This window comes from Myzus persicae, unplaced genomic scaffold (genome assembly GCF_001856785.1).
Source record: "Myzus persicae strain clone G006 unplaced genomic scaffold, MPER_G0061.0, whole genome shotgun sequence".
NCBI classification, from domain to species: Eukaryota; Metazoa; Arthropoda; class Insecta; order Hemiptera; family Aphididae; genus Myzus; species Myzus persicae.
The window spans coordinates 160,043-181,823 of record NW_019103962.1 but is presented as its reverse complement, the minus strand read 5'-3'; the positions used below and the strand labels follow the sequence as shown (position 1 = coordinate 181,823).

The 21,781-nt window shown below is 26.4% G+C and overlaps 2 protein-coding genes across 6 annotated transcripts; one reads left to right on the top strand and one right to left on the bottom strand.

Moving 5' to 3' along the window:
• Positions 1–1,116: 1,116 nt before the first annotated feature.
• Positions 1,117–8,224, bottom strand: LOC111036957 (dual specificity protein phosphatase CDC14B). 3 transcript variants are annotated; one of them, XM_022319281.1, is made up of 13 exons: positions 7,355–8,224; positions 7,207–7,250; positions 6,921–7,108; positions 6,654–6,862; positions 4,965–5,048; positions 4,818–4,897; positions 4,623–4,755; positions 4,477–4,564; positions 4,047–4,394; positions 3,847–3,985; positions 3,507–3,729; positions 3,094–3,446; positions 1,117–2,568 (listed from the first exon to the last, which is right to left on the bottom strand). In XM_022319281.1, exons 3-13 carry the CDS (start codon positions 7,000–7,002, stop codon positions 2,469–2,471), a joined length of 1,839 nt encoding a protein of 612 aa, XP_022174973.1. In that variant the 5' UTR covers positions 7,003–7,108; positions 7,207–7,250; positions 7,355–8,224; the 3' UTR covers positions 1,117–2,468. The 3 variants fall into 3 exon arrangements, with proteins under 3 accessions (XP_022174973.1, XP_022174972.1, XP_022174974.1); XM_022319280.1 differs by having other exon boundaries at positions 6,921–7,105; XM_022319282.1 differs by having other exon boundaries at positions 6,921–7,250; positions 7,355–7,566; positions 7,676–8,224.
• Positions 8,225–12,797: 4,573 nt separating this feature from the next.
• On the top strand, positions 12,798–21,485 carry LOC111036958. 3 transcript variants are annotated; one of them, XM_022319283.1, is made up of 12 exons: positions 12,798–13,029; positions 13,100–13,331; positions 13,677–13,838; positions 13,919–14,045; positions 14,108–14,260; positions 14,677–15,041; positions 15,112–15,243; positions 15,303–15,525; positions 15,596–15,829; positions 20,457–20,730; positions 20,792–20,939; positions 21,016–21,485. In XM_022319283.1, exons 3-12 carry the CDS (start codon positions 13,765–13,767, stop codon positions 21,062–21,064), a joined length of 1,779 nt encoding a protein of 592 aa, XP_022174975.1. In that variant the 5' UTR covers positions 12,798–13,029; positions 13,100–13,331; positions 13,677–13,764; the 3' UTR covers positions 21,065–21,485. The 3 variants fall into 3 exon arrangements, with proteins under 3 accessions (XP_022174975.1, XP_022174976.1, XP_022174977.1); XM_022319284.1 differs by having other exon boundaries at positions 13,097–13,331; XM_022319285.1 differs by having other exon boundaries at positions 12,800–13,331; positions 15,596–15,820.
• Positions 21,486–21,781: the final 296 nt, after the last annotated feature.

The following is a 21,781-nucleotide window of genomic DNA, read 5'->3' as shown; positions in this document are numbered from 1 at the left end:
TACACTATATTATTGCTCATATAAATAAAATGTAAAAAAACCAATAAATACATTCTTATGTGAAATTAATAGACGAAATTCATTTTCATCCTAACTATCTTTAATTATGACATCGTCCTACAACTATTATGATTTTATATGATATAATGTTTACGTATCAACTCCTTCTTGATTTAATCGAACAATAGTACTTAACCAAACACATTAATTTATAATAAAACAGAAACAAACATAATTTAAATTTGAATTTAACATCTGATCAACTAGGTAATAAGTTACAGTCGTAATATAATTTGTATACATCTCAACAATCATGCTATTAAGTTTATTTATATATAAATAATAAATGTGTATCAATGTACCATTAAGATTGCTATTAAAACAAAATTAAATTAAATTAAATTAACTTAAATTCTTATGGAACTGGGATCACGTACATAAATTGTATAATATAAATTTACTTAGTTATTAGTAATATATAAAGTCAACAAATAAAATCTTTAAGTATAAGATCATTTAAACAACAACATACAGTTTAAAAATTGTATAATTATTAAATATCTACAGTAACAGTCACATTATAATAGTAATGTGTTCGATTGGTTAAACACCTAATACTTACGATAACATAAATTGTTTAATAAATGTGAAGAAAATTTAAAATAAAATTTTATTCAGAATTATTGTTATTATTCATATCAAATCATAGGAAAAGTACATATAACACAAGTATTAATTAAATTGAAAAATAGGACTGATTCGTGTATTATTTTATATTAATCAAAATAAAAATGAAATTATATCACAATACACATATTTATTATTATACATCTACATATAAAAAATATTTATTGGGTTTTTGGTAATAACTTACAAATATATGTTAAAATTGATAGTCAGAAAATAATCGAAATTAAATATAAGCAAACACCGGACTGCTACATCTATGCAAATAATAGTTACTATTTTTATTTCGAAGCTACATATTAAAATTACTTTAACACCTGATAAACATATTACATTATAAAATCTTACAATAGTATGATTTTAAAAATGTAAAGATTAGAGCTTATTTAATACAAAAATAATTTATTTTTAAACTAAATTATTATTTTATTTTTAAGACCAAACCACAAGAATTACCTATGTTGTTTGTCAGATGTATATCTATTATATGTTGATGCATTTATTAAAAATATATTTTTCATATTGCTTATATTACATGTACATGAAAATGTGCAGGCATTTATTCTTTGTATGATGTGGGTAATCTTTGGGTAGGTTACACATACAGGCATAATTTAGATGAATGACCCAAAATGAATATGAGTGAAGCATACATCAATTGGGCAAAAAATAAACTAAAAGTACAGTCAAATTCTTATTTAAGAGGATGTCAGCACACTATTTGATTTCTTGCTCTTATATAGACTCGTAACATAGCAGATTTTAATTCAGCAGAACCAATTTTTGTTAGCTTTTATATAAGAGTAAAATGGAAAAACTTTTTACACAATATTATAAAATTTAAACTTAGAATTATATCAGCGATTGTATATTTTAAATAATTGGTAGCGTATTATAACATATTATAATTTGATCAAGAAATGTTTTTAACAACGATAGTTAAAACTGACTGAGATTGCTACTTAAGTATCACATAAGATTCATTCAAACAATATATATAAATTCCCCCAAATGATGTATTCAATTTATTAGGTATGTATTTATATTAATCTCGCTTTAATGATATGTATAATTGCCCAAAAGATAGGTAGTTTAATGGGTTTTACCCAAATGAAAACCACACAAACATACTAAATATCATTTACTACTTGCCCAAATACAAGCCATGTCCACACATAAAAAAAAGGAAAATTAGATTTATTTTAACCCTAAAAATGATGTATTTGTAGGTGTCTACACATAATTATTGTAAAAAACAAACAAATTAATATTTTTTTTTTTAAATTTAGTCTTATCTTGGTGTTTTGGCAAATTCATATCAGTCAATAAAAAAAAATCAAACACAATTCCAGTCTGTTATTGTAGACATGTCCAGTTTTTAGCACTAAAAAAATGCTAAACAAAATATAATATAGCATTTAGGCTTGATTTAAATAAGCACCAACCACTGTAAATCAATATTGAACTCAAGATGAAACTTTTCAAAATTGTCAAGACTAATGCTGGGTTACAAGAAAAATGTATTAATTTAACAGTCCAATAAAATTTAATGGACCAATCATGGGCTACTAAATCATGCTTAAAGGACCATTAGTTCACTATTGATTAGTAAAATGTTTAGTAATTGTTCATGCAACCCGGCATAGGACCATTAAAAATCTAACTAATCATTTTAGATGTTCTAAAGCACTAAATCTCTAATGTATGTGATCCTTCTATCCATAAAAGAATATCATTCTTCATAACTGTTTGCACTCAGTGTTATAAATGTGTTCACTATTTTATTTAGTAATGCAGTTTTGACTACGAAGACGCCTTGACACACGTGCAGATGATGCCACAGTTGCTAAAGCATAAGATGGTTTTGTTTCATTCGTTATTCTATGCAAATAAATAAATACTTATTAAAAGTTTGTAATAAAATCCACTACTTATACATAGTGTGTTCTAAAATTGAAAACTTACTTTTAATTAACGTAAGTTGGGAATTTTGATACCGCAATTTTGTAACTTTTGCTTTCTAAAGATCTCAATTAAATTGAATATTTTTTGATAAAAAGCAATATCAGATATTAAATTGTCATTAAAGAACCAATATTTTCAATTTTTACAAATAATATAAATAATTAACACGATTTGCGCATTGTTAATATAATACCATAATCTACACATACAACTGTACTCAGTGATCTATTTTGTATGTTATCATTCTAAATATTCATAATATAATTACTTGAAAATATTGATTTTTCAAAAACAATTCTACCATAATTATCATAATTTTGTGGTCATGTGTTTTCAAAAAAACATGAATAAAATATATTAATTTCTCAACCCACAATTACAAATTACTTAAACATTTAGAACACACTACATATTATTTTTAAAACCTAAAAAAGTAATTACGCAGTGGCAGTTTCTGATGTTTTTGTTGTTTTGGTGCTAGTTTTACATACTGCTGTTGGTTTTGTATTTTTTTTCCCAATTATAGAAGTCTTTAAATTACTTCTTGTGATAGTTATTGTAGTTGGAGCAGTATTATTTTTTTTCACCAGATTATTCATACTTATTCCAATAGATGCATTTGTAACTCGACGAATATTTTTTAACGCTGAAAATGAACTTTTAGGCTTGGGGTCCTCTGTTTTTGAGGCTGATCTCTTTTGTCTAAAGTTTGGTATGTATACATCACTTTGGATATCAGGATTGTTTGTTTTCAATTTATTTTTTAAAACAGATGATAGTCTGGTTTGATTGTACTGCAAGTAATTAAAAATAATTTAAAAAATGATATTATACAAATAAACTCTATAGATTACCTCTTCAGATTCTATTTCACTATCACCATTGCCACTGCTGATGAATTGTTTCTCATTACTAATGTATAAATGAGGAGGTGGATCTACATATTCATAAGCATTAGCACTGGAAGTATGCCGTTTAACACTGTACACTCCATTTGTAAACCGTTTATATTTGTTAACAGCATTTTTCCGGTTTTCTCGCCATTGTTTGCCAAGAGTTGTTAAATAATCTTCTTTACTATGTAATAAACATTATATTTAAAATAAAACACTGATAATATAAGCGAGAAATTGAACAAACCAAATATTTATTTTCCAACTTTAAGGTAATTTTAATTTAAACTTAGATTCTTACTTGATTAGCCATTGTTGCTGCACACCAATTACTGAACCAGGTCGACATATTCGAGTCCATGCTATAGCTTCTACTGCCGTAAATGACCAATGCTTCACAATATATGAAGCCAATAAACAACCAGTTCTTCCCAATCCAGCTGAAGATCATGATGAACAAATACGTAAGAGAGTAAGTATTAAGTCATAATTTACTTTTACCTTTACAGTGAACAGCCACAGCACCAGCATGTTTATCTATATTAACTTCATTATTTATAATTATATTTGGAGTGATTTCATTTGATTCACATTTTTCATTATTTGTGTGTTCAACTTCACAACTATCATCAATGTACTGCTCACAGAGACGCAGAAAGTATTTGAGTATAGTATCTGAAGGTGGTGTACCATCAGTAAAAATCAAATCCGTGTGTTGAATATTAGCTACTGCTACAAATGTACGTTTAGCATCATACGTCTTTTTACTGTTTAATCTAACTACATGCTTGACATTGTTCTCTTTGAAATACGGGTAATAGTAAGCTGGAGAATGTATCTGATAGCCAGCTATTAATATAAATATCAAACAATAATTTATAATTCTTAATAGATAACTTAAATAAAACAAAATTATAATAAGTGTAAATACATTTGTCAACATAATCTCGAGAATGAGGTGATGAAAATGCCAATAAGGTAGCAGGTACAATCCAATTAATATCACCATACTTCACAGTCTAAAGAAACAAACACTTTATAGTTGTAAATAAATAATAACATTAAATTACTATTTACCTCATATTTTTCATATTCATCCAAATCAAAGTCACTCATATCAAAAAATCCATACCATTTAGCTTTGTATAAGGCATTAACACATTCTTCAACTGACACTGAATATTCTGATTGCAACAAACATGATGCGTCTCTAATAGTGTTAATAAATAAATAAATTAAAAAACATTCAAGTTTTTTTTACCTTATATTTACCTAAATGGTATATATTTATATTTATATTGTTTTGATAATATACTATATGTTTGATGAGCTGTCCAATTATTTTCAATTATCTATGACATTAATATATGAATGTAAAAAATCTATAATTTGTTAGTATGTTTATATACGTAAACTGACCAAATATGCACAAATAAGAAAAGCTGCATTTGACCTTTTCTTTTGATCACCAATATGAGCACAGTGAATAACTCTCTTGTAAACCTAAAAATTAATTAAAAATAATTAGACAAAACTAAAGTGCAATATAGATAATACAGTAAGTACAAATTAATTATGAATCATAGGTTTTATTAATTTGTACACCAATAATTTAAAAGAAAAAATTAAGAGTATAATATTTATTTATTTATCTGAACTTAGGCAAAAATATATCAGTTATACCATATTAATGTCAGTACAATAAACAGAAACTGAATGTTTCAAAGTTATTTTAAAATTGTGGACTTTTAATAGTTATTACTTTATTTTTTAACTACACAAATGATTTAATTAAAACATTTTTAGATACACATTTAATATTGTACTTTGTTTTAAAATAGGTTAAATTAAGTATTGATAAATCATTGATTACATTAACAATATCCTTAACATGTAAAATATTTAAACAGTTAAAATATACTTAATTTATCTTGTAAACTATTCTTATAATAATAACTGACAAGAAAAGGAATAACAATGTTGACATATTGAAAAACATTGTTTCTAAAGCAATTTCATAGTCCTTTCAATTCTAAAATATATTAACCAATAATGGTGATTCAAATGAAACAATAAAATTCATTTCAAAAAATGAAGAATAAAAACAAAATGTTATTACATTTTTTAAATGTGTAAACAAAATTGATTCAGTACATGACACCTAATATGTATCGAATATATTTACTACACAAATACTTAATAAATAATAATAGGTTTATTTTTTATAAAATATTGCTTAGCCTCATTCTCTATATAGTTCTTAATCAATTAAATTTGTGGTATTTACATTTTTAGATTCTGGGGGGATGAATGAATGTATTGATTTTACATTGTTTTTTTTTTCTGTGCCTATACATGATAAGCAATTGAATTAATGTAATTTTTAACTTCAGTATCTTTTCTAGTGGGAAAGTGAATCTAGTTGGTACATTCAGGAGATAAAAATCATGAGCATTTCATAGACATATGCAATTTTTGATTTAAATTAGTTTTTTTTTTTAATTAATGTCAATAAAAAACTGTTGATTGTTCAAAAATTTTGAAAATATAATACAAAGTTCCTCAGAAAGGTGTTGTGGAAATTAAAAAAAAAGTTGAAAGTAAAGTAAATCTACAGTATTTTTTATTGAGCATCTCAAGTTAGAATATTGTAAAATTCAGCAAAATCACAAAAATGTTAGAAATTCATAAACATTTTCTATTTATATCTAAGATTTGAAAATGTAATACAAGATCCTTCATAAATTTTTCTACTTCTAACAAAACAAAAAGTCTACTAAATTAAGTATTTAGGAACAATTGAAGTTAAAATGATTACGAAATTAGACATCCTCATGGAATTGTTTTCTTATTTTGTTTCAATTAAAAAACGAATAACCACGGCTACTTGAAATTTACACCAAATGCTAATTTTATCATTTTTTAAACTTCATAAAATTTTCAAAATATTTTGATTCGTTTTGGGCTGTTTACGCACATTTTCAATTTTGTAAAAAATTTTTATAATTTATAATTAGCTTATAACTTTTTTTAAACTAGTTAGTACATTCTTAAAATATAATAAATATAATTATTTATTCTATTTTTAATTAAAAAAGTTTTACTCACTTTAAGCTTGTCGCGTACTATACCAATATAACGATATATCATAGCTAAATTTAAAGGACCAAAGTCGCTATAAAAACCATCATACACCAAATTGTCATCAACATTTAAATAGAATACATCATTGTCCTTCAATGCATTTTTCCAATCCTTAAAATTCTGAAGTGTTGTTGGACCCTTATGATTGGATAAAACCATAAAATACAGCCGATCTGTAAATGAAAAATCAGTCAGATTAAAATATTCTAGCAAACATAAATTTTAACTTACTTTCAATAAATTCTGATAGTTCAGCTACTTCCAATTTATTAGCGTTATCACTAACCATCAGTGAGTTGAATTCAGCTGACATTTTCCAGTGATTTTTTTTCTGTTCAACTGAGTGGTACCTAATATGTAGCTATAATACAAGTACTGATGATGAAGATGTTTGGTGTTCCACCATCCATCCTACACTGCTAATTCAAGAAAGCCCACACATTACAAATTATGATTAAAACACCTACACCAAAAATATACAACTTTCTGGTCGGTCATATTATGTCCGCCTACTTACTCCTATTAATGTAGGTGTGTCTTCCGGATTCTATAATTTGTATACTATGAGATCAAACACAAACAAATAAATCGATTAAAAAAAATGTTTTAAAAAGATTAAAAACAAGCAGATGCATAATCAATTTATGGGTATTACAACTACCTACCTTTATTATGCATGCTTCTATAATTTGCATACTATTTCAGTTTATATAGGTTTTGTTTACGATCAATAACAATGTATGTCGACACATTTTAACCAGTATACCGAAAAATAATGTTTTTGGTAGGCACACACTAACCGATCCGACATTGGTAAATTAATAATTTTTACACACTAGTAACTACCAATTACTACTGCTAGTACAACTGTTGAATACTTCGTACGATAAAATAATACAATAAATCAAATAGTTAGTAAGTAATAATAATTAATCGTATTGAGTAATTAAATGTTGCGTTTTTATTTCTATTTTCAATTTACATACCTACATGTCATGCTACATTAACATCTTGTTATTATACGCATGTTCTACTAGCTGATAACAAATTAACAAAATGCAGGGTTCTCAAACACGTTCGAATCGGGCGTTACCATGGGCGGCTGACAACAGCGAAATATGCCGGCCTAAAACTGCCTACTTTAAAAAATTAATTTTTAATAGGTACCTACTTTAAATTCAACCGCCACTTATACATCAGTTCCTATGTAAAATTAGGTATTGACAAAAAGAAATCAACGTACATGAAGTTGGCTCGCAAAAATGTTAAATTAAATATTTTATTATAACAATATACATTATATACCCACAATTCTTTAGTATTTTAGCATGCAAAGTTTAAAAACTATTAAAACTTAGCAATGCTCAAACTTGTTTTATCTTTAAGATATGAGCTTCATTGAACTTGTTCTATATGACTTTACCTCTGTGATGTATTGTTGAGCTACCTATCTTAAAGTAAAAAACTGCAGGAAGCTATTAAATACAAAAATAAAACTGTATACTTACCACTTACGTGTATACAAAAGTTGCGAATAATGTGATACTTGTATATTGTTAATTACATTTATTATACAAATACAATAGGAACATTTTTTTTAAATAATAGGTACCTACCTAATATATATTGTATAATAATCTACAGAATCCAATTACCTAATAAAATTTTTAAACTGTTTTATACACTTCCTACTTAATATCTATATTATAAAAAGTGTAGGTAAACAAATAAATATTTAGTTTATGTTTAAATTGTATATAGAATCAATGTATTAATAGAGCTGGAATTTATATGCATTGTCATTTTATTACTGTTGTTTAAAGACGTAGCTCCGTAAGTGAAAAATGCGTGTTGTAGGGCTGATTATTTGAATGATATTTTTATTTGCATACCTATTTTACATTTTTTACATATTTGTACAGATATGTAGGTACCAGATAATGGTCAGATAGTGTCAAACGTGTTATAGATATGTAATAACCACCGATTTCATATCTACAAATTATTAAAGAGACTATAACAATATTCCTATTTTACAGTGTTAAGTCTTATGAAGTATTTGAAAAAAAAATTCACCATGTACAATGACGTTCGTAGAAAGAATTGAATGAAAATATATTTTTGCATTTTTTAGGGCATACAAATCCCAGTACTAATCATTAACATTATTTTTTATTTGCATATGTAGGTTCTAGTGATATTACCTACGTATATACAATCACTGTAAGCACCGTTTCTATATTTATAACTTATAAGCAAGAGAGGAAATTACGTTTGATAATGAGGGGGTAGCAGCAGGCTAAGACCCTACTATATAATCATATTGAATAAGCTTAAAAAAAATGTTGAAAATATTTGGATGGCTATTGATATTGTTGGGTAACCCCTCCTCCTCTATTTGCACCTAAAGTACAAAGTTACCTATCTAGCGTAAAACTGTAATTAAAACATACCTACCTCCAGAATACCGTAATATCAATATAACTATTACACCAATAAACCTACTTATCGAGAATACATGAATACCTATACAATACATACATACCTACCATAATAGAGCGAATACCAATGTCGGGCAATTATCGCTATTGATTATGACGTATTTGAAAAAACCATTGACCTTAATATTAATTATACTATTCATTTTCAAAAAATAACTATGCATCGTGTTATAATAATAAAAATAAAAATGTACAATAAGTCGCAGAGAGTAGTTTCGTGACTTATTTAAAAATGACTTTGATGAAATATATAGTAGGTACGTACTGTAATAATATAATTAAGAAGTAATACCTGTACAATTTTACTGAATATAATTATTTAGTATTGACCTAAATGTAGTGAATTAACTTTTAAAAACTCAAACCATTAAACATCAAATATTATTTTGGAAAATAGATCGCTTACCTCCTATTAAAGAACTTTTGTATAATAAGTAATTTAAAAATATGAAAATATTATTTTAAGACCCTTAATTGTATTATTATAAAAATGGATTAATTAATTCATATTTTAGATACTGAGCAATGAATGTATCGTTTTTACAATGATTGATGACTGATGAGACGTTATTTTTTATTTTTATGACGCTTGTGTGTCACTAAACTTTTGAGCTGGAAAAATTGAAATGATTCGATTTTTCACATTGAGGGTGGTTTCTGGTAGAAAATGTACTTTAGTAAAAAGGCAGAAAGCATTATATTATACCTACTATATCACTGTATCAGTATATGTTTGTATTTTCTATAAATCATATAGGTCAGTGGTTTCAACCGGTGGGTCGCGACCCATTTTGGGTCAAGTTAGCTTTAAAATTGGGTCGCGAAAGTCTTCTTTTTAAAATTAAAATTAAATTTCATATGAATGCTATATATTTTCAAACAATAATAATTAAATATTTTAACTACTAAAATGTAATTTTTATTCATTCAATTTTAATGGTACTGCTACAAAGCATTAAGCAATTTGATCTTTTTTACAAAGCTTACGTGGGTCTCGAAAAATTTAGGCCTAAAAAGTGGGTCGCGAGTCCAAAAAGATTGACCACTGATATAGGTTATAGGTATAGTAGCTATCTACCAAGTTATTAAATACATTGAGTTTTTTTGAGTTTGTTCATGCTGGAATTAAAAAAAATAATTGAACATACATCGTACTGCTACAAAGCATTAAGCATCTGAAGTTGAATTATTACAAAATTCGTCCGAATTATGACAATTTGGAAATTATTTTGTAGTTATAAATTCATAAAATGTATAATATTCATATCTTAGGTTTGAAAATATAACAATATATAACACAAGGATCCATCACCCATGTAAGTTTTGTTTGCTACAGTAAAATTATAAAAATAAGACGGACAAGTGGTTACCGCTCTGCTGTTCAGTAATTGTCGAGTATGTCATTTTTATTGTTATTGATGTGTTAAATTAGAATACAGTGATACCTACATCGCTATATATGAAAAACGATTCTGAGCAGAGACGGCCTAGCATACTTAAGTAACTAATAAAATTTAATTATTAAAAAATTAATTTTTATGAATTTAAATATCGTTACTTTCCCATAATCTTCTTTTTTTTAAGATATAATAAGAAAAATGTATGAGGAACTTTTTAATCAATTTTCAAATTTTAGCAATAAAAATAATTTTTTTATTTATTTCTAACTGAAAAATAATTTGCAAATTTTCGGACTTCAAACACTTATCAAAAGCACTATAGATTTATGCACAAATTGTTTTAAATTATACTACTAATAACTTATGTGAAAGTGGAACATTGTATTACACTTTCAAGTTTTTTGACTGAGCAAACAATTGTGTATTGACAATAATTTAAAAAAATTGAAAAATTTTCATGGCTTTAAATAGCTCAACAAATCTCCAAAAAAGTTTAAAGCAACTACGGTTATTAGTTTTTTTTAGTTATTCCAAAAAATAAAATCAATTTTGCAAAAAAACTTCATTTTTTTTTTGTATGTTTTTCAAATGCTTTTGAAAACTACAGAGAGTTTTCTGTTATGACAGCCCTAATGCACAAACTAAATTCACTTTCCTATTAGAAGAAAAGGCGTTGAAATAGAAAATCAGAGCATTTCTACTACAGTACTACGCCAAAAGTAGATGACAGGTAGAAATTAACACATCATTGTAAACTCTATGCGTTCCTTCCCCAAGATCGTAATTCCATAAATATTTCTATGAGCTCATGCAATTATTAGTTTCAATGATTATTGATATTCTCATTTTACACGTAAAATCACGATTTTAGATTTTAATGTAATTCAAAAAGTATAAATCGTAGACAAGAATCCAGTAGTACACTGCTATTACTTAAATGATCGATTTGAAAACCCAATAAACATTTTCAAAATATACAAACCAATATTAGCTATTTTACATTTTTGAATTTTTTTCTCAAGTGTTAAACATTTTCATGATTGATCTAAAAGCTTGAAAATTGAATGCAAGATCCCACATGAGTTATTCAGTATTCTTTTAGTTATATATAGACATGAATGTACATAACATTACATTATGGACATTTGGAGTTCGAATTTTGATATTTTTGGATATTTAAACAAAAAATTACAATTTCAAAAAATTTTATTGTTAATTTCATCATGAACCTTTTCAAATTGTTCTATAAGAAAGTACGTTGCCTATTTGGTATGGTTTATAGGTTATGTTATTTTCTCTCATTATTGACCAGAAACTAAAATACAATTTTAAACACATTCAATAAGTGATAGTTGTTTTGTTTGCATTTTCCAAATAATTTTTTTTAGATTTTCTTCTCTAGGAAATTCTGTATTCCATGAGTACATTACAGGAAAAATGTGGATACTAAGAACCGATTTTCACAATAATTTGAGCAGATTTAAAATTTTTATTTTCTTGATGCACATTGTTGTAAGCCAACTGACAGAGATCTAGATGATTACTAATGAATAGCTAATAAAATAGTTCATACAGTAATGGTTTATTACAAGCAAAACTATTAAATACATAAGTTATATCAATGTGAGCTGTGTGAAGGCTGTGGTACAGCTCATTCTTGATCTGTTGTCTTGGACCGGATGATATGATTCTTTAGCAGTTGATCATGGACTTGGAAACAACATAAAAATACAATGAATGTACCCATTGAATATATCTATTATCTGCTTACATCTTAATGCATTAAATGGATAACAACCATCACATTTATTACGATTCCAATTTTCATTACCCATGCGTTTATAATGATTATATCATAATTTATTTATGACTGTGAGTTGGAAGTTTGGAACTATAGGGAACCAAATAATATGATAGGTAGGTATCAAAAGACGCGGGTTGTGATAGATAATGATGTTAATATTATTGTGACAGATAGTACGGCAACAGGCATTTTCCACTACACACTAACCAGCTCTATCTCTATCAAATAATAATAATTATATAAAAATAATAAAGTACAAAGTACAACCTTCAATTAAAAAATTAAATAATTAGGCAAGTTAAAAAATTAAAATTAAAAATTTTACTGTTTCAATTTTTAATTAGTTTATACCACATTTGGATATCTGCGTTTGTAGGTGATGAGGTTATCAGTAGTTTATCTGTAGATAACACTGTGGTAGCCGGCAGACAACAACAACAAGACGTTGCGACGACGACGCCGACACCGCCGCCGACGCCGCCGCCGCTAACCGTATTCTGTGAACTAAACATTTAAAACGTGAAATATAATTTATTATAATCAATTATAATTTATTATAGATATAATTTTTTTTAAATTTTGTGATGAAAAATGCTCAACTTAATAACGTGTAAACGCAGGAGACTATGATGATAGTATGAGAATCTTACCATGAATAACAATAATTATTGTCTTCTAAACAATCGCTACCGATTTTTTAAGTAGGTACGAACTACGAGCCGACTATGAAACGCTGATTGTTCTCCATCCTCGACCGCGAATTAACATATCAATATTACATAGAATTCTGGAATTCGATTCAAGAGCTTGTTACTAGAAGATAAAACATTAAAACCTTCTCAATCACCAAAAGATTTTAATTTGTGAGTTGTCTATAATGTGTGTTGTCGACGCATTTATATGACAAAACGGTAAACACTCCCAACATAGCAGTGAAGTAAGTTCTTCGTTTACATTTAGAATTTTTTATTCAAACACCACATTCCTATTTTAATGATTTTCACTAATATCCTTAAATAAGATTTTGGTGTCTTAAAGATACTGTTTTATTTTAAAGGATCTTAAAATATTTTATATGAAATTTATGATGTAATAGGTATTATAAAATGATGAAATTATTTGATTCAATTCCAGTACCACTTTCTGTTAAAAAAACAAGTTATAACTAGTATTAACTAGCTGTTAAAAAAAACTTTTACACTTAGAATGATGGTGTTTGACATCTGATATAGTCATCATTGATCTTGTGCTGAAATTATGGTGCATCTTGTTGGTACTACAGGTTTTTGAACTTCAATTACATTGCACATTCCACCCTAAGTATTAAGGTTTTGTGTCTCGACCTGTTAATCAAGAAATTGTTTCACACCATGTCGCCTGACGAAGTAGAATCTGAAGTTAATTTTATGAAAACTTATAGCATTATGGAATGGGACAAACTAACGTAATCTCACATTTCTTAAGACAGTTTTTTTAATTTTTTTATTTATATTTAATTTCTTTTACTTGATTTTTATATTTTAGAAAGTTAAACGATGACCGTAAATTGCTTAACCAGAAAACTGCGCTTGGGTTGGCCACCAGAGAGGAATTTTTGAAACAAATAAAAGTTGAATTAAATATGCTTGATACGTGTCAACTTAAAATTGAAGTAAGATTATGACAGTTGATATTATTCAAATTATAATATTATTACCCATTTTTATTTTATAGCAAGAAATAAAAGAAAACAACACAGAGTATATTAACACTGAAATACTTCCCATTTTATCAAATCGTATCAATGATATGTACAACAATATGTTTCTTTTGTTTCCTGTTGAAAAGACTTCACTGTCAGAATATATTGAGTTCTGCTCGAATAATGTAAGTAAACAAATTTAAATATTCATGTAATGCCTAGTAAGTGTGGATGAGTACTTACAATTTCTATTCTAACCATGCTGTACCACACGCGGTGTGGGGTAAAATACTAGATATTTTGTTTTCTCCCCTAAACCAGCTATAACACGGTAAAGTTAGGGACACTCATGGTTTTAAATTTTAATATACCAGATGTTTTTTTTGTAATTAGATACTTACATTTTAATGTCCGTAATACATTTTCACATTATATAGCTAATTATTTTGAAGAAAAATGTTTGAACAATTATATATTTTAATAACTATTGAAATATATGTATATTTCCATTTCATTATTGAATTAAAGTAAATTAGTTAACTCCCAATTTGTTTATTTATTATGAAATATTTATTTGATCATTTTGAATATTTTTTTTCAGAAATTATTTATTACTAAATGTAGCAACATGTTGGATACACTGATGTCAAGATACCATAGTGATCCTGAAGTGTATTTAATTGCAGCAACATATGAATTTGATGATCGAAACAATGTTGAATCAGCTAGACGATATTTTGCAGAAGGATTAAAATATCACGAAAATTGTAAAAATTTATATGTAGAAGAGTTCTGGGTAGAAGTACAACACTTAGAAAAGACTGCAGGAGCCTCACTTCCAATTGCTGTTGAAAAATATAGAAACCTAATAAAACGTTTTGAAGGTGATATTGAATTTCATTTTATATTATTGGACAGAGCAATAAAATTAAGCACAGTTAGAGAACTGCAATGCAATGTAGTCAGGTATTGATTAATTTTTAATACAATTTACCATACATTTTATTTTATTTTATTTTATTTTATTTTTATATAGAGATATGGTTAAGAAGTATAGACATAGTGAACTAATGTGGCAAAAATTAGCTAAAATTCATTTTGATGGTTTTATCTATCATCAGGAGACTGAGCAATTACACTATGATAAAAATTATATTAATGGCATAAGGTTAGTATCCAAACAATTAAAAAAATACTTTTATATGATACTTACATATTTTTATATAGAAACTGCATTAAAACCTATGAAGATGGTTTAAAAGAAAATTTACCTCTTCAAAATAAACATAAGTTATGGAACTTTTATATCGAGCATGTTATAGAAATTCGAAAATCTTATCGCATGAAAAAAGAAACAATCAAAAATTTCATGAATGAAACTATGGAGCGAGCCTTTCAAGAAGCTCATGATAATAAGGCATTATATAAGCCTGAACAATATATTTATTGGGTAAGCACATTTTTATAAAGTATTATTGTTATAATTTAAATAGTAATTTGTTTGTTTATTTTTTATTAAGGCTGAAAACACAATTAAAGACTACGATAAAATAATGAGAAAAGCAGTTGAAGCGATAGAAGATAATGTTGAACTCTGGATTAATTTAGTATCATATTATTTAAACTACGACAGTCTTGAAATGGTTATTGAAGTTTTTCAAAACGGTGTTCGAGCCTTAAAAAGCAAATCAATGCCTTTATGGGAAATTTTAATTTTATACATGGGCAACACTCATCCTGAATTGGTAAAACAAGTATTAATATTTTGATGATTTCTCAATAGTAAACTTATCAAAATTAGTTAAATTAAATTCTTATGTCAAAAATTACTTGATACAGTTGAACACTATAATGATAACAATATACATTATATTACATGCTAGCTACATTCCAGAACTAGATAAAGTTGTATCCATATCGTAGTTCTGTAAATCATTAATTTCTACTTTCTAGTGTATTCTTATATACTTACTATGTTGATTATGATATGCAATTGCATTTTGATTATAGCCTTTTCTTAATATAGACTTCCAATCATATTACGCAAACCATCAATATTGTTATTTCTTTTCTTGATAGTTGTTATTATAGAATTTTTGTACAAAATAAATTATATTTCAACATGTTAAGTATATTATTAATGATATTAATGATATACTTATACTGAATTTTTTTCATTTTAATATGAAGTACAATATTAGATGTGTTTTTAACAATGTTAAAATCTTGTTTATATCAAAAATTATCTTGCTAAATATTTTTAATTTAAATTTCACTAGCTGTTATATCTTCTTGTTGCATAGTTGTAGAGCTAACGTAGTATTTTAACTAGAAACTAATAGTAATAGTTTTTAAAAAAAAAATGTTTCAATTTAATGGTCATATTTTTTTTTCAGTATGTACTATTATATACATCGACAATTACATAGTTAATTTAACTAAACAATTAATATACAAAATCTTATACTAAGTAAAATAACCTAATATACTAATACTAATAACAAATGAAGGTCAGAAAGACATAATATGTCACGGAATTAAAATAAGATAATATAATAATTATCGTAACATAATGACATGGCATTAAAATTAAACCCAATTATGAAACCTTAAGAAAATGAAATTTATAAATGTAATAACAGATAAGATAGTAATAAGAGAGATTGAAAGCAACAGAAAAAGAAAAAAGAAAAATATTAGACAATATTACGAGTGCATTTAAAACGGATAAAAGGACGGTAATTAGTGGGCTAATTAAAATATTTAGATTATTGATAAGTTTAGAAAAAATAGCAGATAAATGTCTCGATGATATGTTTTAGTGTCGTCTGCACATGTTTTAGTGTCGGATTGAGTATGGTGGCTAGCAGCCGTGTTAGGTGGAACCTTAGGAGAGGTTTTTTTTTTTAAGGTTTGTTTAAAAATCCGAGACCCTTTGAAATTAACTGTTTGATCCAAAGAGCAAAAGGTGCATTTAGCATGCCAACTGTGGCACATTTGTTTGAGTGATAATTTTCCCCACATTTGACAATGTGGTTGCAATAGTTTTGCTCGTGGTCATATGATTCGCACTAGTGGGGCCCCAGTGTTACTTTTAATGAACAGGTCCTAATTAAAGTTGTTTATGCTTATTATTGTGAACAAAATTTTGGGTGGTTGATAAAATGATAAATTGTCAAAAGGAAAAAATTAGCTTGTGTCGAATGGTAACTTATACACTTGTAACAACTATTTCTTATCAGTTTACTGAAATGGAAGTAATTAGTAATGACTATTCATTATCAATGCTACATATTAAATTTAAGTTAATACATTTATTAAAAGTTCTACCAACCAAATGTGAACATAATATACTTATAAAAACAAATAAAAAATATAATTTTTAAGTTATAAGACTATACTAGTTATTTATATACAATACATTTTAAACATTTAGAGTATATACAATGAAAACTATATTTTTTTTTTTTTTTTTTTTATTTATTTACGGGTAATAACCCAATTACAAAAAAGATTGAAATTTAGTACATAATACATATAGGTATGGTATAACATTTGATAAATAACATTTGAAAAAATAAATTACCTAATGAATAGCTAAAATACTTAATATTCTAATAATACAAAAAACACAGAAATATAATAAAAATAACAATTGGAGAAAATACTCAAAAATACGAAAACTCAATACAGTAGTAAAATTAATAACAGAATTAAATTTAATAACTTTTTTTTCTTACAAAACTATTGAAAAAATCGACAGAATTTGGACAGAAATTAAAAAAATCAATTTGTTCATCATTAGCGATAGCCATCATTCTATTTATAGGAGCGGATAACGCATAATTAGTTTTGTGATTATTTATATAAAAAGTAGTTATGATTGATGATCTAGTTCTGACTTGAGGAACAGAAAAATTTAAAAAACTTAATAGCTCCGGACAGTAGAAAAACCCGTTAAGTAGTTTGAACAAAAATAATAGATCATTTACCTTTCTTCTGTTTGCTAAGCTCTGGATGTTAAATGTGTTCAACAAAGGTTGATAAGATGAGTGAGGTACACGTATAATATTACATTTATAGGACATAAAACGGAGAAAGCGATTTTGGACATTCTCAATGCATTGAATTTGCGTGTTTAAATAAGGAGACCAAACTGTTGAATTATATTCAAGCTTAGATCTAACTAAGGACATAAATAGAATTTTTAATGTGTTATGGTTATTGAAGTCTTTACAGTTTCTTGTAATAAAGCCTAATATCGAAGATGAATTATTGATAATATGTTGAATGTGGTGATTAAAGGTTAAATCAGATTCGAATATGACACCAAGATCACAAAATTCATTTACACGATGTAAATGGTGGTTACGTAAACTATAAGTGTGAGTAATTGGATTACGAGATCGCGTGAATGACATAACTTTGCACTTTTCGAAGTTTAAAGGTAATTTATTAATATCACACCAATTAGCTAAAAAACTTAAATCGTCTTGTAATAAAGATGTATCATTACTGTTTTTTATGAGACGGAACAATTTCATATCATCGGCGAATAGTAATTTTCTAGAATAAAACAAATTTAAATCATTTATAAATAATAGAAATAGAATTGGTGAAAGGTGAGAACCTTGAGGAACACCAGATGATACAGTAAAAGGAATCGATTTAAAGTTTTTACACTTGACTATTTGTTTTCTATCGGAAATATAAGAATAGATCCAAGAAAGTAAGGGGTCATTAATACCAATAGTATGGAGTTTAGAGATAAGAATTTGGTGATCTACTTTATCAAAGGCTTTAGAGAAATCTGTAAAAATAACATCAACTTGTAAACCTTGAGAAAAGGCATCAAGTATAAATTTCTGAAAAATTAACTGATTTGTGGCTGTTGATCTATCTTTATTAAAACCATGTTGATCCAAACTTATTAAAGGTAAGAGAAGTGGTGTAATCTTTTTTGAAATCATTGATTCAAAAATCTTAGGTATAATTGAAATTAATGAGATAGGCCTATAATTTATTATATTAGTAACATCATTGCCTTTAAAAATAGGTATAATAAAACTTGATTTCCAAGCGGATGGAAAACAACCCGATGATAATGACAAGTTATAAAGGTATAATAAAGGGACACTTAATACAAATTTACAATTTGAAAAGAAAATACTCGGAATCATGTCAATGCCAGGATTAGTTTTTGAACTCAGCGTATCTAACTCCTGGAGAACATCAGTAAGATTTAAGACACACGAAAATAAATTAAGATCGGAGTAATTGGTGATAGAATCAGATGGCGAGTGATTGATTAACGGTGGTGTAATTGAGTTGACATAAACACTAGAAAAATGCTTAGAAAAACAGTCAACTATTTGATCACCTCCATTAATAGACTGATTTAAATAAAACATAGAGGTAGGAAAAGACTGAGAAGAGCGTTTGGATTTAATAAATCGCCAAAAATTTTTGGGACAAGATAATAGTGAAATATGATCTTAACTTTTTCTATTTTACTTAAAAATTTTATTTTACTAAAGTTAAGATCATAATACTTGTTTATTTATTTGGATAAAGTATATTAATTTCAATATAATGTCATTAACAATAAACTTAACATGTAAAATATATAAATGGTAAAAATAAAATTTATTTTGTAACACAATCTTATAATAACTAACAAGGAAAGGAATCACAATGGTAATGGTTTGCATATTATGGTGTATTTATTTTTTTTGGCATATGAATATGGTGTATTGATAAACATTGTTTCGTATGAAATTTTAATGCAAATTAACTGTTAATGGATTTTAAAATGATACAATAAAAACAGAATATAAAAATAGATAATAATAATATAAGATACTTTAATTTTTAAATTTGTAAATACAGAATTGATAAAGTATTTAATTCATTTCATAAATATATATGCCTTAAATGTCTTAAGTATATATGTATATTATATAATTCGTAGATAATTGTTATAAAATATTTTCTAGAGTCATTGCCTATAGAATTAAGTTCTTAATGAATTAACTTATAAATGTACTTTTCTATTTTCCTAGTTATCGTTAGTATTTTTTTTTTTTGATATCCTGGAAAATATATTTCATCCAAAACGTTAAATAGTGAAATCTTCACATATAAACGTTTCAGTAGCATTTAACTCAATCATTTTTATGTCCCAACTCCCAATCATTCCCTGTGATTCCTACATTTTTTCAAACTTTTTACTCTTCCATTATAGCTGATATCACCTTATAGCAGATTATACTCAATACTTCTCTAAAAGTGTTTGATTTTTGTTTAGAGATTAAATTATAAATATTATTTTCTCCCTGTAAAATATATAGTTGCTTCATAATAGTATTTATTTATATTTAGCTCCGACAATTATATCATGAAGGCTCACATTTTCCATTCCCGGAAATCAATTTTGTAATCAGGCCTGAATATTTGGAATGGAACGTTGTTCACTATGGAATACTTTCAACTCGTGAATTGTTCATTAAACTCAAAGACATCAAACCAGAATGTAAACAATTGTATTTGTCGATGATTTCATTTGAACTCTCTCAGAACTCAGGAATTAGCAAATTAAAAACCATTAGGAAATTGTATAATGAAGTATGCAATTCTTTTGGCGACACAGACATTAGTAAGTATCAATTTTGTCTACAATATTATTGAAACTGATTTTGAATTGGTTACTTTTACAGAACTATGGTCCGGGTGCATCCGCTTTGAGTACATGTACGGTTCTCGTAGATTAGTGAAAATAATTTATAAGGAATCATTGAAGTGCTTGGAATCATATTTATTTAGTAGTATGGCAGAAGAGTTTGAAAAACTTCAGGAGGAATTCAAGTATATTAATTATTTAATAATTTCTATGCAACATAAAATGTTAATTCAATTTTCTGATTTTTGTTTTGTTTTTAAGGGATTATGGTCCAAAAGATGAAGGAGTTATTGTTATTAATGATGATTGATGACAAATAATTTTATAGTTAGGGAAAAAATTACATGGGTATGTGCGAATTTTTAAATTCATGTTTTTAATTACTATTTTGTGCACATCATTTTTGTAAATATTTGATATGTTATATTAAGTTCATGTATGTTTATTATTTACAATTATTATTTTTATTTATTTTTTAAATAGCCTAAGCATAAGACCACAAGATATTTATTTTTTTGATAATATTATATTATTAACCCTAAAGTGCATCAGTACATTGTTTAGCCAACAACATGTTTTTAATTGCATAAAATAGTTATTATGACCAATATGTTATTAATTTACACTTGGATATCTTTATAAAGTAACAAACAATCAAAATAATGCCAAAATGAAACAATTAAAATATATGTATTATTTTATTTATAAAAGCAAACTATATTTTGAAATCACTTTTTTTTTTTTTTATTTATTTATTAAATATCACTTCACCATCACATTGACTTTTAAAGAAATTAACCGATATCAGCAGGAGGGAGAATCTGTTCAAACATTGCTAGACAAAAATAGCTACACTTTATTTTCATATGCACAGATATAATATCTTTCTAACAATGTTGGAATTTAGTAACCCGTAGCAGGCAGGATCGGACAAAACGCTTCAGCAACTACCATAATTAATAGTTATTTACTTAATTTTGATGATTAATTTTGTTTTTGACAAAAATGGCTATAATTTAATAAGCTT

What these genes read in the sequence shown, in the direction of transcription:
- LOC111036957 (XM_022319281.1), bottom strand. Translation starts at nt 7,002, where the DNA reads ATGTCAGCTGAATTCAACTCACTGATGGTTAGTGATAACGCTAATAAA. An exon ending in TAGTACGCGACAAGCTTAAA is followed by an intron (nt 5,049 to 6,653) that starts GTGAGTAAAACT and finishes ATTAATTTTTAG; the next exon opens with GTTTACAAGAGAGTTATTCA. An exon ending in TATAAATATATACCATTTAG is followed by an intron (nt 4,756 to 4,817) that starts GTAAATATAAGG and finishes TAACACTATTAG; the next exon opens with AGACGCATCATGTTTGTTGC.
- LOC111036958 (XM_022319283.1), top strand. Translation starts at nt 13,765, where the DNA reads ATGTCGCCTGACGAAGTAGAATCTGAAGTTAATTTTATGAAAACTTAT. An exon ending in CTGAACAATATATTTATTGG is followed by an intron (nt 15,526 to 15,595) that starts GTAAGCACATTT and finishes TTTTTTATTAAG; the next exon opens with GCTGAAAACACAATTAAAGA. An exon ending in TTTTGGCGACACAGACATTA is followed by an intron (nt 20,731 to 20,791) that starts GTAAGTATCAAT and finishes TTACTTTTACAG; the next exon opens with AACTATGGTCCGGGTGCATC.